This window comes from Rutilus rutilus (assembly GCF_951802725.1).
Source record: "Rutilus rutilus genome assembly, chromosome: 20".
NCBI lineage: Eukaryota > Metazoa > Chordata > Actinopteri > Cypriniformes > Leuciscidae > Rutilus > Rutilus rutilus.
The window spans coordinates 27,994,076-28,011,945 of NC_140225.1; the positions used below are offsets into that span (position 1 = coordinate 27,994,076).

At 35.8% G+C, this 17,870-nt stretch overlaps 1 protein-coding gene across 1 annotated transcript in view; it reads left to right on the forward strand.

Moving 5' to 3' along the window:
• LOC311279930 (CUB and sushi domain-containing protein 1) overlaps window positions 1-17,870 on the forward strand; it is a 682,447-nt gene that overhangs the window by 638,876 nt on the left and 25,701 nt on the right. Inside the window, exons 54-60 of the mRNA XM_084391753.1 lie at window positions 94-267; window positions 2,406-2,594; window positions 4,661-4,834; window positions 5,472-5,654; window positions 8,896-9,072; window positions 11,759-11,938; window positions 15,518-15,691. Coding sequence (XP_084247879.1) covers window positions 94-267; window positions 2,406-2,594; window positions 4,661-4,834; window positions 5,472-5,654; window positions 8,896-9,072; window positions 11,759-11,938; window positions 15,518-15,691 — 1,251 coding nt within the window. The remainder of the gene's footprint in view (window positions 1-93; window positions 268-2,405; window positions 2,595-4,660; window positions 4,835-5,471; window positions 5,655-8,895; window positions 9,073-11,758; window positions 11,939-15,517; window positions 15,692-17,870) is intronic.

Consider the following 17,870-nt stretch of genomic DNA (forward strand, 5'->3'; position numbering starts at 1 on the left):
CAAAATATTTGTGTAATGTAACTTCTACATATGCACAAGCCCTATCAGCAGCTTCAAAAAGGAAGTGATTGATCGTTCTTTTTTTCTTCACAGCCATAACTTGTGGCCATCCTGGAAACCCTGCAAACGGTCGGACAAATGGCAGCGAGTTTAATCTTAACGACGTGGTCAACTTCACCTGCAACACAGGGTATTTGTTGCATGGTGCACCCAAAGCGCAGTGTCGCATGAACGGGCAGTGGAGCAACCCTCTTCCTGTGTGCAAGGGTACGAACCTTTCAAAAAAAACGGATTTTACTGTATATCAAATGTTTTCAGGCAGCCTGTTCCCTTGTTGAGAATCTCAACAGAGACACAGCCTTGAACACCATCTTGTTATGCGAGAAGCTCCTTAGGAAGGCTGTTTAACACCCACAGCTCATGGGCTTAGCTTTAACAGAGCGAAACCAGCATCTGTGCTCAGCAGTCTGAGTCAGCCAGTGAATGACAAGAAGCAATGTGCAAATAATTCTCTGTGTGTCATTTCCCATCTTGAAGTGTTGATTTGAAAGTCAAATGGGTCTGCAGCAACCCGTGTGACATCGTGGGATGCTTTCTGACATTAAGTAGGAGTAACCGTGCACATCTTGTCACTTTAATGATTAATTAATGTGCGAAGGAAGTTGTTGATGGTGGCCTGGTGAAATTGAATCGTGACGGCAAATGGAGCCAGGTCAACGCATCTAAGATGGACAATTCCCCACTGGCACAAGCAGAGCCCAGGGACAAAGCACTCAGCAGAAAGAAAAGCTGATATGCCTCTGACCAGATGCATTGTTCCATAAAACAAGTCCAAAATTAGGTTGATGTTAGCTTTGTCTTTTTGCCTGTATTTTGCTGTGCTGTGGTCCAGGTTAAAAGTAAAAAAAAAAAAAACCTTCCATTTACTGCATTTACTAGTAGAAAAAAAGGTCACTATATTATTGTGTTGATTGTAAGTTGTTGAATAATAATAATAATAATAGACGTAACATTGCCATATCCAATTGTTAAAAAAGTAGGGATACACAAAAGAAAAAGGTAGTGTAGAATTGTCATACACAACTGAAAAGGGTAGAATATAATTGCGTTCGCACTTTATTTTGATAGTCCCCTCTAGACATTCTCTTTACTATAAGTTACGCTGCACTGACATTAGAGTATTAGTTGAGTAATAGTAGACTGTTTTCTCAATATCTGATAACACTTTATTTTGATGCTTCCCCAACAGATATTCTACTGACTATAAGTAACTTCGTCAACTTATTCTACTAACCCTAACCCCTAATTCAAAATCCTAACATTTTACTAATACTTTACTAAACTAATGCTCTACTGAGAGTTAGTTGACATTTAGGTGCAATGTTACTTATAGTCAACAGAATGTATTAGGGGGCCATCAAAAGAAAGTGTAACCACAATGATAAAAAGGCTGTCAAAAAAATTACACAAATGGTAGAACTCTTAATACACACACTTTTAACACTCTTGACAAACACAAGAGAAATGTAGCATTGTCATATGGATTTAAAAAAAGTAGAATTGATGTACAAAAAGCATAGAAGTAAAAAGCAAAAAGCATAGGAGTTGTCACTTGTCACAAACAATAAAAAAAAAAAAAACATAAAATTGTCACAAGCAATTTTTATTGTTTTCCAGCTGTCAATCATTGTAAGCCTTATTCTTACACTGAGCTGTGTCCCTCTGAAAATACTTGTTTTCAAGAGGTGCCCAGATCAAATCATGAAGTAAAACAACACACCAATAACAACTGGTGCCAATTATCAACTTTTTAGCTGCTTGTCCGCCCACTTTTCCTCTCCCGGGGGGCTTAATGGAGTGCCGAGACATTGACAGCTGCCACCGAGGCAAGGCAGTCTAGTTTGTTTCCCCTGGACATTTTTTTTTTTTAATTGCGAAGGGCAGTAACTGAAATTGTAACTGCATGGCCAACACAGCATGCCAGCCAATAACAGCATGTACCTGTTTCAGGCACAGAAAACTGTAATATGACCACATCTGTCAAAATCTGACAAGACAGTCTAGAAAGAATCAGCTTCATGTGTAAAATATCATTGACTGCGTGAACAGATATGTCAACTGGATCAGAATGCACTCACAATGTGTTCCAGGTATGCATGGGAAAAACAAAAGCCCATTGACTGTTGAGGAAGTGCAGAGATAAAAGGCAAAGAAAGTTCTGAAGGAGCTCTTATAATCCATATCTTCAAAAAGAAAGTGTGGTTTGCGGTTTGTAGTTGATTGAAATTGCTCCAGAGGCTGCAGCAGCAATCCTACTGTTCAGTCTCCTCCATTGATTTCTTCTGTCTTTCCTCACTCTTGCTTCCCTGTCAGACATTAAGCATCTGGCTGTTTTTATCTTGCAGTGGTAAACTGCTCTGATCCGGGCTTTGTGGAGAATGCCATTCGTCACTCTCAGCAGCGCTACACAGAGAGCTTCAACTACAGAAACACCGTGATGTATCACTGCAAGAGAGGCTTCTATCTGCTCGGCTCCTCCGTTCTCACCTGTCGGTCAAATGGCTTCTGGGACAGATCACTTCCTAAGTGCCTTTGTGAGTGATAGTCTGGTATTTCGTCCAATACACTCTTCTAGAGAAGGATACAGTATTGAAAATGGCATTGCTGCCGTATACATCTGATGGAATGCTAATTTTTTTTGTTTCATTTTCAATAATATCCAACATGCTGATAAAAAGCTCAGTTCATTTGAGAAGCACAATTATACAAGATATTAAGAGCTTGAGAATGTTTTTATTATTTGCTTATGGGATAAGATAAACCTATGATATGTTCTTTAAAAAATAAGCCTTATTATACACAATTAATTTAGATATTTATATATGTTTTACTGATTTTTTTTTCCCTTCATTGTAGTTTCAATATTTTAAGTGCTTGTGCACTAAAGGGAATCCATTTAGATATGTAACTTTTTCAGAGAGGGCTGACAGTGTGCTGTGCTTTACAATGCTAAAAGTAACAATAACTGTTCAGCTGTCAGCACACTAAAGTCATCTCTGAGAAGTTGCATCTCTAAATTCATCTACTTAAAAGCTCTACTACAGCCATAAAGAACCACGTTTGTGACTTTTGTGAACAAGACAATTACTGCACTGTCAAAATGTTCTCTAAATAGTTGGTCAATGTACAAATGAAGACGGACATCTTTTGCCATTGTCTCGCACCTCTATTTTTTCAGCATCTCATGCTGCGAGCATTGTTTTTTTCGGTGTATTTTTAACTTGACACATTATATGTCGAGTTAAAAATAGTTCAACTTTTAAAAACACATCTCATTCCTCCTTTGTTATGTTCCATTTTGTTGTTCTCCATCCAGCTGTCATAATGGAAGCATACAGCCTGTTATCACCTCTTAGGAAGCACATCTGATTGGTGTCTGGACATGACTATGTTTGGAATAGTATAATACCCAACTAAATGTACTCTTTCTGCACTATATAGTTTGTATACGGTGTACTGTATGCATGGAACACCCAGACGTCTGACCAAACTACATTTGCCAACAGATTACTGCACTGCATGGAATACCGTATCCTACAATGCATTGTGGTTGACTTGACAATTATTTTCCATTGTAATGGATGAACCAGAACTAATACCAGCTGTTATTTTGAACATCTCCTTCTTTGACTATTTGGTCAGACTGCCAAATGTCATAAAAAAAAAAAAAAAAAAAAAAAAAAAAGATTAAAATGCAAATCAACCTTATTCATTTCCAAGGTCCTAACTGAAAACCACTTGCTGAATTAAACAGGCAACAAAGGTTAGGTTATGTGACAACAGTATAGCTTATGCCTGCTGTTTCTATGGTAATTGTAAAAACTGAAACACTGCATAGACATACCACATCCATTTTGAGACAATGCAATTCAATTAGACCTTCTGGTAACACTTTCTATGAAGTCCATACTATAATAAATGATAGCTCCATTTATACTTATTTATTATTAGTATTACTATTCTATAAATATATTTATAAAGACTCATTAAGACCTATACTGCATTATTAGAATAGTTATAGTTACATTTATATATATTTTTTTAAATTAATTATAAGTCATGCATTTGCTTTTTCAATATGCAGCTCATGAAGATGTGCTCATCATACATTTTAAATTGTATATTTGTAAATGTAATTAATGAGCAATAATTTCTGTAATAAAATAATGATAAGAAAAACAGATCATTAATACAAACAGTTGATTTTTTTTTTTTTTTTACTGCTGTAAGCAATACAATGCATATGGCTGAGATATAGATTTTAACAAATCAAAATTATTCATGACCTCTAATGTAAACATTAGCCATTAAAGACATAATTGATAACTAATTGGTACAGCAACGAGGGTCTCTGGAACTATTTTAGATTTGATCATTTAATCAGTGTATAATAGTATAGTAATAATAAATGTAACTATAACTATTTATATAATGCAGTATAGGATGAGTCTTTATACATATATTTATAGAATAGGGCTATCATTCATTATAAGCATGGACTTCATAGAAAGTGTTACCAAACCTTTTTTAATGATATGCAAAAGAACATTGAAGTTTTTTATCTGAGATGTTCCATTCTCTTCCTTCTGCCCCCCCATAGCAATATCCTGTGGTGATCCCGGCACACCACCATTTGCTCTCATGTCGGGCCAGAAGTTCACCAACGGAGCCGTGGTCCATTACTCCTGCAGCCAGAGCCGAACTCTCGTGGGGAACGCCACGCGCCAGTGTCTGGAGGATGGTCGGTGGAGCGGCTCGCTGCCCTACTGCTCAGGTACACGCATCAGCAGGTGGCAGAGCCTCGGGGCGAGAGACGCCAGATGATCTTTAAGCCCCTGTCTGAGCAGCTCAGCTCACTTCAGACTTAATCTGAGCCCAGAGAGATCTTAAAGTTTAAACAGTAACTGCTGTTGACATCAGCGCAGACAAAGTCCAGATGATACACACATCATGCAGCTCTCATTCATTATATGTTTATGTGATGCTTTTATTAAATAATAATGTAAACCAGAGTGCCCTGGACTAGAGCATAGAAGTATGGTTTCAGAAGAACACACATTCATTTTGTCCATAGAGAAATTGATTTTAGTGAAATTTTAGCATTCCATGAGATGGGTTCGTAATAGCATATTGCAAATTGCTTTCAAGTCAGTCTCCTTTCACTTTCTAACAACTATATTTCTATACATTTTGCAATAAACATTATATATAATTGCTATAAAATAAATCAATAGTCTGCCATCATTTTGATTTGATTGTCATATGCAATACTTCATGGCATGAGTATTGTTGATTTCAATCAAATTATGTATTTCCCTGTAATAATGTTTTTTTTTTTTTTTCTCAGAGTTGGTTAGTTTGCTTTGCTTTTGCATTTGTCAATGAGAGTCATGTCTCTGTCTTAATTCCAGGTGATAATCCGGGATTCTGTGGCGATCCAGGAATTCCTCCTCATGGTTCTCGTCTTGGGGAAGAGTTCAGGCATAAAAGCCTCCTAAGGTTCACGTGTGAAGCAGGCTACATGCTGATAGGTTCTTCCGAGCGCACCTGTCTGCAGAATGGGTCCTGGAGCAATACCCAACCCGTATGTGAAGGTGAGGGTCACATATCCCTGTAGAGAAACACACAAGGTGAAATTCACCAGTATTTTGAGCTTAATATGATCAGAAAGGCAAACGTTCCTCCGAGCAAACTGTGATCCAGTACAAGCAATGTCCTAATGAGAAAAATGTATGCTTGAGAGACTAGGGTTTTTTATTTTGTGCCTTTAAAAAGGTTTAAATATATTCTAAGAAAAAAAAAGAAGAAAAAAAGTCAGGCTTAAAGCAGGCTTAAATTACAACATGTTCTCTTTGTTTCTGAACCTCTCTTAACCTGCTTTGCTCACTCTTTTCCTGAATTGTACACTGTAATTAGTGTAAAATTGATCTTTTGATGCTAACCGGCCTAAAATCTGTAATTGCCAGTTAACTCAATGACTCTGGTTAGTGGAGCTGCACAAAAGGCCCTGTCATTAGCGTTGTGCATAATGATACATCGCTCTAATAAGGATTTGTGAATAGACCACTCTAACTAACTGGTAAATGGAAACACTGAACGTTTTGACATGATTCAGAATCTGAGCAAAGTTTCTTTCTTTCTTTTTTTTTTTCATTGTTGTTAAAAAGTTAAATTGGTTTTCTTATTAAAATAATAAATGAATATTAAAATGAATAAAGTAGTTTATTTGCAGTTCCTAGGCAATCCACTGAAATATTCCACTGACAGTTATAAATAGTATAAATAGTTATAAATAGTAGATGGCAGTTATCGCTACTGTGAATAATTCAATTTGCAAGATTCAGTCTTATTCCAGTATGATAACTGATATGTCAAATACCTTTGTGTAACCTTAATATAGCTTGGACTGTCAAAATATAATGACTGATACCCAAACATACATGAATGCAGTATAGCCTATAGTGACATTTTTCTTTTCTCTTTTGTGTTGTCTAAACCCTGTTAAACTAAAAAATAATAATCATGTTTTTAAAAGTTCACTATGCAAGTAAATTTAACTGAAAATAATTTAGTAGATATTTGATGCTAATCCTCAGTGTTTGTACTTGCCCCTAAATGTTTTTGAACACTTGGGCAATGTTATATGTTTTGTTATTCTGTGTAGTTTTCTTCCAATTTTGCAGTCCCATGTGTGTGATAATTTAAATATCACCCACTATTGTCTGACACTGTTTGCAAATGTTCGTTGTTTTGTGTGTGTGATTTATATAAAGTTTATATATATAGTTAATGAAAATTATGATTATCCCACACCTATACATTTTTTATATATTCACCAATTTCATTGCAGAGCTCCATAGTATATCTCAATTTGTAATTTTGTTATTCTCAGATAAAAACAAATAATAGCGCTCAGCAAATAAACCTCCTGGCAGCTGGAATTCTAGAGGACAATACCGATGTGCTCAGGGTTTTTTATAGCTAATTTATTTGTTTGTTTTCTGCTATAGACAGTATGACGGGATTGCTTAAAAGAGATTGATAAGATACATTATTAAGGGCACATTCATAATTGAATAAGAGCTTTAGCACATAGCCTATAGCTGAGATTGAGCGTTGTGGTGGGCTTTAGTGCAGCTGTGGGGATTACAGACAATACTTTCTAGATACTGGACATGAAACACAAGTGTCTTGTCACTTACAAATAATGACTTAGAACGATTAAAAATATATCTGTTTACAGCAGCCCTCCACTGGGATCTCATTAACTCTTAATTGGTCCAGTTTTTCTCTATTTACTTCAATTGTATATTGTTCAATCTAAGAGGATATAAGGGCCAAATTACAGCTACAAATTTTGATGATAATAAAGATTAAGTGAGTCTTGTATGTTTCCAACTATTTCAACAACAGTTCTACTGATTAAAATAACACTAGGAAGAGTAATTATAAGTTTTTAGTATCATAATGATTTCTAAACTGTAACTTAACAAACAACCAGTTGTTCTTCTAATCTTGAATATGCTCTTGGAGCAAAAAATAATCATATATGTTCACATTCTGATCCTCTGTCTGAAATTATTATTATTTATTTATTTATTATTATTTTTTTTTTACGGGGCAGTTTTCCATTGCACTGTGCGTCAAGTACAAAACTGCAGTCAAATGCTCCGAACAAACATAATTCTCTGACGCCATCTAGGAAAACACATTCTTGACACTGGGGTCCTTCTAAAGTCTGTACAGAGATGCAAACGAGCCGTTTAAACAGGACGCATCAGTGTGAACATTCCTTTACTCTTCCATTTGTCCTATTGTCAGGAGTAGCTCAAGCACATGGACTACATCTGAATACTGTATCCATTGTAGATCGTCAGTGATTGTAATGGGTTCTCTTTGCTTTTGACATGTCCGGTATAGACAGGTGTCAGTCATAAAGCGATGATGTAAAAGTATTTGTCAATGACTTGCTGTAGAGGCAGTCACACAACATCCATATGAGCCTCTTTTTGTACTGAAGAGGATTTGTTTAAAGGTACAGAGATCTCTTATATCAGAAGATCAAGGAAAATTTGATTTCTAATGTTATGACCCCTATAAACTCTTGTTTCTTCTTCTGAAAGCTGTGTCATATGGACACCAGACCAATGTGAGCCTTTAATCAGCATCTCTGTGCATCTCTTTAGATTCTAATATATCTAAACTGTGTACCATTATTTTAATTGGAGGAAGAACTAAGTTGATCTATCATACCAACAACACTCTAGCTGCAAAATAAAGTAATCAGTATCATAATAATCAATGCAAATTAACCAACATCCAGTTTCCTATTTATTTATCCACAAAATGCTATTGAAATTATTACACTAGAAAATGTCCTTGATGCACAGAAACACTCCTAATTGTTTTTGTTTTTGTTTCCACAATAGCAATGAAAATGAATCATTTATTTAATAAATAATTTATTGGCTGTTGCATTTTAGTCGTGTGTGTTTGGCTCGAGGTCATGGTGCAAAGGACCCTAGGTTGAAATTACTCCGAACCATCCCTTCAACCATTTTGGAGCATATCATCTTTATTGCCCTTATCTGTAAACGACACTTCAAAGTATGAGCACAAAAAAAAAAACTCGTCAACAACACTCTGCAGGCTGTAAAAAACGGTGCTTGTGGTGTAATTTGAAGTGTTTTGCTTGTGATGCTAGGCCTTAGATATGTTTCACAGAAGTACTTCTCTCTCGACTGCTGTTTTCAGTCCCGCCGGGCTGCAGTCTTTTTACTCCTAACATATTGGAGTTCTCTCTTTAACGTCTTTGGTCTTTGATTGCCTTCCCAGCTGTATCCTGTGGAAACCCTGGAACGCCAGCCTACGCCAAGATCATCTTCAGCGATGGGATGCTGTTTTCCAACTCGGTGACGTATGCCTGCTGGGAGGGCTACAAGACCTCTGGCCTCACCACTCGCCATTGCACCACCAATGGCACCTGGACTGGCTCAGCACCAGATTGCATCGGTCAGAACAGCAACCTTTACTCTCTTTGATCTCAGCAAAATGTTTCAATTAATTGTGTAAATATACAAGTATTGCTTATGCAATGTACTTTACTCTGTGTGCTTTAGGAGCTGCACTGATAGTTCTGCCACAAGTCACTTGATATACCACTATTAACAAAGATTGAACTCAGCAACTAAAGTTTCACATCTTAACAGGAGGACAACAGGAGTAATCTTTCCATAAAGTTTAGCACTTTTTAGCTGTATTGATATAAGTTTTGTGTAATAGCCTGTTGCAGGAAAATATACAGTGAGGTCCAAAAGTCTGATAACACATTGAAAATCTAGGTTGTAGAAAACAATTTAATCCTAGATAAAGCAACAAATTATTATTATTATTTTATTTATTTTTTAGACAATCACAAGACTTACTCTTGATTCTGTGCTATTTCTTGGTCACTAATCAAATTTGTGACATTTAATGGAAAAAAAAAATATATATATACAATTAAATACATTAGAAACATGCAAATTGTAAGCATTTTCACATGTAGGCTTTTGGTCCCAAATTTGAAATTACAAGACAGTGAAAAATTAAGATAATGTGCACACAAATGAAACCCAAAAACACTTTGAATATGCAGTGCATTCAAAAAGTATTCTGACCGCTTTTTTCACATATGTTGCTTTGAGTGGGTGATATGTCAGCCTTATTCTAAAATAAATAGATAATAATAAAAGTTGACAATGCATATGAAGTGGTATGGAGTGTAGATGTGAACAAAGAAACAAACAATTTAAAGCATTTTAGCATAAGGGTAAAGGGTAGCATAAGGGTAGCATAATGTAACAAAATGTGGAAAAAAAGGAAGGTGTCAAAATACTTTCTGAATGCACTGTACATTTTTGTAGTTATGGCAAGTTCTAAATGATTTAATTTCGCTCCGTGCACAAAATGGCGACCGTTGACGTTTCGAACTTGAGTGTGTGGGCCAGTACTTCCGGTGAAAACTTCCGGTGATCTGACAGCGAGAGCGAGAGACAAAAGCGACCGAGTTCCATTACCACAGCGATATTTTTCACAATGAGTGTTTTTAGGATTCAAGAGAGGTGACTTGCCTTTCAGAGGGTGACAGCCTCTGTTCACGAACAGAAGATTGTATTTGACTCATGCTGCATACGCAATAACAATTATGCCTACTGTAAATGGGTCAATGACGTGACGGGTCATTTTTTTTGTCCAAAGGCCTTAATAATAATAAAAAAAAACAAATATATAACATCCAAAGTATGTAAGGTAGTACAACTTGATCTCTTTTACTGAATCCAAAAGGTTTTAATTATATTAAACTACATATAAAGACATTTTAAAGATTTTGAAGTGTCAAAAAGTCATTCGGTAAAACCGATATAGTAAATATTTAAATGGAATAATATTGCTTTTAATAAAGGAACTACAATAATACAAATATTAAGCAGATAAGGCTCTTTTTTTTACATTTCCCCCTTTCTCCTTCCCCTCTCCTATATGTTGGAGTGTTTAGAGTAGTCCAATAAATGATTACATTTATGAGATCAGTGATATTTTGTTTTAATATTTCTTCTGTGGTACACACTATATACTATCTCAACATCAATGTCAAATCAGTTTTTAACTTTCAAATCAGTGGTTAAACCGAACGACTTTTTTGGTGAAATTTTTTCCATCTTGTAAAAAATGACAAAAAACTTTGTTAATTGATTGTACAAACCACAAAATCTTAAACTAAAAAAAACTAAGTAAACTAAAAAATGGTTTCAAATATAGTTATATCTCCATTATATTTTTTTACTTTTAAAAACCTTATTCGTCAATGACCCAAATATAGAGTTATAACTACGATTAGAGTTGTTTGCATAAAATGCACCGTGAACATTCACATGTTTGCCCTGTGATAGGCTGCCTACAATTTATCTCCATAAATACTATTTTCTCAATTCTGCGCATATATTTTTACTTACTTACATCAATTGCTCGATCAATATTATCACATATTTTACATTTTTAACTGTAGGTACCACAAACAATTTAATATGGGTAAGTTTGTGTATATTTTACACGTAGTACAATACTGTATGTGCTGCATATAAACACCAGACAGATAATTATTTATTAAACAGATGGTCTTAACTCATCTCACTTGCACAAAATAAATGCAGTAATAGAAAGCATAGAAACGCACAGGTGAAATACACTGAAAATGATATGCATTTAAAAATTTGGTCGGGTTGAAGTCCTCCCTCCGGATCTTCTGTATCCACTCAGCCCGTACCGCAGCGTCAACGGGGAATGCATGAAAGCTGACTTCTCTGTTATAACGCGACGAAACTGTACATAACGGCACACAACAATGAAGTGCTGAGGCTGTCACCCTCTGAAAGGCAAGTCACCTCTCTTGAATCCTAAAAGCACTCAATGTGAAAAATATCGCTGTGGTAATGGAACTCGGTCGCTGTTGTCTCCCGCTCTCGCTGTCAGATCACCGGAAGTAGTCACCGGAAGTACTGGCCCACACACTCAAGTTCGAAACGTCAACGGTCGCCATTTTGTGCACGGAGCGAATTGCCAAGAAATATTCTTTGTTTTTTTTTTCAAGTGCAAGCCCTATAAATTATTAAATAATGTTGTTTAATGTTTGAGTCTAGCTGATTCTCTCCCTTTATAGTTATCAGCTGTGGGGATCCTGGTCCAATTGCCAACGGAATTTACATTGGAAAAGAATTCATATTTAACAAAACTGTTCACTACCACTGTAACCCTGGGTACGTGATGGAGCACCCTGGTGCACCTACTCTACGCTGCAGCAAAGATGGCTCTTGGAATCAGACCAAACCGAGCTGCAGAGGTAAACTCCAATCCTAAATTTTTCTCAACAATTCTTTCTTTGCAGGCAGAGAGGGCAGCATTTCCAGTCACTCCGCAAACAGCATCATGAGATCTTTTTAAAGATATACTAATATTGTGGAGTTCTTAGCATCTCAACATCAAAAGCCTTTCAGATGTTTTTGATCTTTGTTTTTTGACTTGCCTGGCAAGTGAGATTATTCACTTACGAACTCCAAGGAGATGTTGCCATGAAATGTGTAGGATCTATGTTATCAGATGTCAGAATGAAATTAGTGAGTGGTGCAGTGAAGACAGCTCAGCCTCCTCACGATCATTTCTAGAACATATCAGATATTTGCTTTCAGAAACAGGAAGAAATGTGATGCATGCTTGAAATTCAGAGAGATTTTAGTGTGTAATCCCATTTAATCATTATTTCCTCCTGTTAGCAATACACTTCCTCCCATTAGCAAACGGAACGTAATGATCAAGGAAAGAAAATAAATAACTCTAAGCCCCTTGTTAGCATACAGTGCTGTTAGATCTCACTTTCCATAGTCTGAACACATCTTCAGTCAATAATAATGATGATGATGATGAAATCAGGGCTGTCGGCTGTTCAGAATGCCTTTAAAATGCCTTCCAGTTTCATCCCTTCGTTTGAACTGAGGTAGCAAAAAGAATGTGGAATTTCAATTTGAATGTAGGACAGTGAAATGAAATGAAAATACACTGCTGCAAGTGTAGGTTTTAATGCTTCATGTAGTACTTGCAGAAATATTAGTTTATAGTGATGATCAGTGTTTGAAATGTCACTTTATATTTTTTTTTTATGGATAATTGACTAAATATTTTGAGACACATATTGTAACATGATATGCCATAAAAAAATTCTAATTATTTTATGATGATTATGCATGCAGCTTTATGACCTCATTAATATAGATATTATATGGAACTTTTAAAAATTAATACGTCACACCTACAGACCATTAATTAAGGCAAAAGAGTAAAAAATAAAAATAAAATGCTGTCCAATTACAGCATCTAAATATCCCCTTTAATGCATTCATATCATTTTTTTGTTGTTGTTGTAAGCTCATGTTAAGCATCAACTACCTGTATTGAATTATATCTATTAAATGTATTTAAATTTTAAGGACCATGGTGGGAGAGTGCATTTCCATAATTCTCTAATTTGTGCAAATTTTTTATGTCAGTTTAAAAGTTAAGCAATGCTTTATAGCTAAATTAAAATCTTTTTTTGTTGTTTTTATTTTTTTTATAGTATTGAAAAATATGTGCAGTCAGTTAAGATCTATTGTACACATCACCAAGTACATTGTGAAACAACTAGTTAAAACTGTGATATCAATTTAATCATGTGTTTCATCACAAAACTTGGTCTAATGAAAATCTTCTGTAATGTGACTATGTTCTGGTTCTACGGTCATTTTTGACCAAATTTTTTAGATGTTGGATATCAGAATGGTAAGAAAATTGGGAAAGGTTTTGGCACTTGCTATGTGAACTCAAAAAGGGTTCTGAAAAAAAAGTCACACTTGTACTCCTTGCAGTCAAAAATGACCGCATAAGAAATTAATGGGAAACAAATTTCATCTAGTGGAAACAGTTGGTACTGCGCCCAATCAAAATTTGACTGAAAGCAATTTTTCAAGATATTGTAAGCCCGTCTAAATCGGCCCAATGGAGGTTTCCGATAGAACGGGTGAAGGTCTCTGCGCGTTACTGTTTTTCCGCGTGGCAAAGTAATTTAATTCCATTTAAGCTTTTATCTGACTCCATTTTATCACAACCTCGAATTTAGGTTAGATTACCCATTTGGTTATTGGTCAATTATATAATAGTTTAGCAATACATTTGATTATTCTATTTAACTCTTTACTTTATATTTTACTCGTTCTTTAGGAAGCTATGTCGCTCAGAGAGTCTCGCGCCGGCCGTTTATGCGGATCTCACGGTCACAAACTCGCCAGTCTGATAGATAACCAGAGGTTATGGCTAAAACGATTCAACAATGCCGCATGCACGCTTGCTATTGTTAAAAAGTACCCATATAGCTCCCTACAGTTGCCCATATAACAACTTGGTTAAAGCCCAAACAATAACCAAAGGTTATGACTAGTACATTAAGATAATGCTGCTTTAACGCTTGCTATTACCTTAATAGTATTTTTGTCTAGCCCCCTATTTGTGACTGCATAACAACTTAGTTAAAATCAAGCAGTTAGTCAGGAATCTAGAATCCCACCAGATGTGCCTCACGCTCCATCTACTCTAGTATGTACTTAACCCTTGACGCAGATTTGCAGAAACATAAGACTTCACTTAATCTACTTGAGAAAATAATTTCAGAGTAATTCAGAATAAAATCAAATGTAACAATTTATAAAGTCAGGTAAATGTATCATGCCAATTTCAAAATCAGTTAAACCTGACATTTAGAAAATACATAATGCTGAAGTCTTTGAGGTCCTTCAACATTATGGGCTGATCTGAGGTACAGAATCGCCCTGAGCCTCTTGTTGCATTTCTTTATATAGACAGAAACTTCTTTCACATGGAAACATTTGCTAACAATGGGAATTTGCATACAGAGTTTACACCTTTTGGGAGCAGAATGCCATTTGCCTGGAAGACACACCCTCCTCTGTGTGCAAGTTATCTCTAAACTCTTAAGACCTTTATTACCTTTTGGTTTACTTCTTTGGAAATGAGACATTTGTACCAGTCACACTGAGACATTTCAAATGATACCAAACATGTATAATACTGTATGATAATTATTCACATTAAACCATATAGATTTTTGGGTGAATATCTGGTGATCTCAGCGTGATAGAGAGACGACATGGGGGAGGTGATTGACTCGGGGATGCTAGTTTCTCAAGAGAGAGTCAAATGTTAATTTCCAGGAAGGTCTTTTGTCTTCTCGGGAGTGGTCGTTCCTCAACCAGACTGCCCGGCATTTTCAAATTTTTCAATTCTTACAATGTCAACCTCAAATTTGGAACACAACTTGTTTAGATATATTGCTTTGATTTTCTTGCAGTTTTAGAGTAAAACGTGTTTTGGGAAATATGTATTTCTTATCAAAATAGTATTTTTGTGTATTATCTGTGCAATTGTATTTTTGTGCATTTTTCATAACAATGAACTTAAACTTCTTTAACTTTCTATAACTTATTTTATTACTAAGTGTCTTCTTCAAAAAGAGGCCAAACTTAAGTCTGTGTTCCAGACTGTAAATTGTTAGGTCTATGTTCAAAAAGTAGTTAACAGGTAATAAATCGATTATAACTACTCCATGCATATAATTTAATACCATAAAATCCCCTAAAAATACAAAATATTAAATAAAATATTATTAAAAATAAATATAGTACATTCATCTCATAAAAAACATTTTTGACCACCCTGCGAGGAGCACCAAAGGGTTATATTGCTTTGCAGTCAAATACAAAATGTCTGTAATTTCATTGTGCTGTGGCAAATTTTTATTCCATCTCATGAAATTAAATTTATCCAGTTCTTAAATATTAAATTCTGTCCAACTTGTTGTGGTGTTGTTTTTCAGTCATCATGTGTGGCCAGCCTCCATCTATCCGCTATGGGCGAGTGGAGGGCTCAGACCTGCAGTGGGGTTCGAGTGTTACCTACAGCTGCTTTGAAGGATACCAGTTGTCCTCTCCTGGAATAGCCACATGTGAAGGGAACGGCACATGGCGTGGTGAAATCCCTCAATGTCTGCGTAAGTACTGCTCTGTTCCATTAACAGAAAACAGAATTAAACCCCATTAGCACATCCATGAAAAGAGGATGTAAACAATATGTTTGGCTTCAGTAGACAGCATATTTAATTACAAACGCTGAGGCTGTGACGCATATAAATACAGTCCGTTTTGTGCTAATATACTTAACTTAGCAGTTCTTTTTGTCATTTGTGAAAGGATGTATTTACAATGTGCAAGGTATACATTTCTTTGTCGCTCTCACGTCGAATAAAAACAAATCCCGATAACAACTGATACCCATGCAAATTAATCTTCTGCAGAATAAATAAATAAAATAGCAAAATCTCTACCATCTTGACAAATTTCTGCCATCACATCATGTTCTGTTGTGTATGGAGTATTGTGTCACTATGATGGAAGATTCATTGTGAAGGTAAAATGATCGCAGTGTAAGAAAAGAATCGCATACGTAGAGTAAGATTTGTGGATGTGTACATTAGATTGTAAGCATAAAATTTAATTTGCATGCGCTAGAGAAGCTTTGCGAATTTGTGAAAACGGTGACAGCATGCGCATGCGTATTACGTGTTTAGTCTTTTTACAAAGTGACTGCCAACTAATTGTCTGGCATGCATAATACTGTCACGTTTTGAGTTAGTTTTTCCTGTTCTGTTTATGTTTGAGTTTCTTTGTTAATCTTCTAGTTTGTTGATTAGTTCAGTTCTCCTCCTTTCCCTGCCTGTTTGTTTATATGGTTTCTGATTGATTTGAGTATTCTGTTCAGGAGTGTCTCGTTAATTAACTCATCAGCTCCTTTGTTTGCCTTGATGTATTTAAGCCCTCAGTTTCTGTCTGTTCCCTGTCATGCAATGTTGTTGTTTGATGTCAGTGTGGTGTCGTGGTTCCTTATTCTCCTGGTTATTATTTTGATTCTTGGATTAAAGATTTATTTTGAGTGTATCTTTCGTCATGCGCTTCATTACAGCCACCGACCATGACAAATACAGTGTTTTTAGTTTTTTGCGGATCCGTGTGAACGGGGATCATTTTGAGAACGTTGTCATCTGTACAGAGTACATTTTTAGTACATCGTTGTCGTGTAAACGTCCCCTTAGTTCATTTATCAATACAGCAGATCTGGTGCAGTTCCACCGCTTTTTATATGTGTTCTCAGAGTGAGCCCATACATGTGTGTCAAATTTGGTGAAAATATCTAATTTTGTTTTAGAGTTATAGACATGTATGAGAGCATAAAAAATTACCCATGGGTGACTTTGATTGGATTTTTTTGCCACTTACTATCAATATTTTGACATTTGGGCATGAACATATAGCCAACAACCTATGGTTTCAAACTTCCTACGGTGGTTTCGTCTCGATGGGTCTAATGGTTTCGAAGATATTGGCAAATGTTTTTTAAGCGCTAAATCACAATGCTACATAAACAGTAAGGCGAAACCTAGCATGTTTGGTATCGTTGGACTCGGCAAGGATTCAGGAACCTAACGAGATGACTCGCATGAAAATAAGTCAACCATACCTAGAGTTATAAGCATTTGAAAAATAAATTGTACCACTAGGTGACGCTGGTTCGAAACTTCTCAGGCTCCCCCAGGGCATCATATTGATGACCCATACCGAGGTTCGTAACGATACATTCATGCGTTCATAAAATACAGCATTTTAGTACAAAATTCGAAATGGCCAATGTCCAAAATGGCCGATATGGGAAAATTAGATATTAGTCGACTCGGCATGATGCCCTGAATCTAACAAGACCACTTTTATGACATCACGCATCGATATGTCTTAACTTAGTGCTTTAAACGTTTCTATGTGCTTTAAACGTTTCTATGCGGACTCGACGCGATGCGGCCTGTGACTCCATGTTGCTTCAAGCACATCATTCTGCGCTCGGGATGCGCATAATAAGCGATTTGTGCCGCACTGTATTAGAGCCTTTCATATCATAAAACTTTTTACTAAATGTGCAGATTTTATAAAATTATTGTGCACTCGTGATTTTTCTAGAGTATATTTTACTGCTAAATGATCCACTAATCTAGTTTATAATAGCATTTTTGTCATAGATTATGATCATATATATATATTTTTTTTATTATTATTTGTTGTTTTTCTTTAATAATGCAGTTGTCTGTATTAAGTAGATTGTGTTTAACACACAAATGTTTGTGT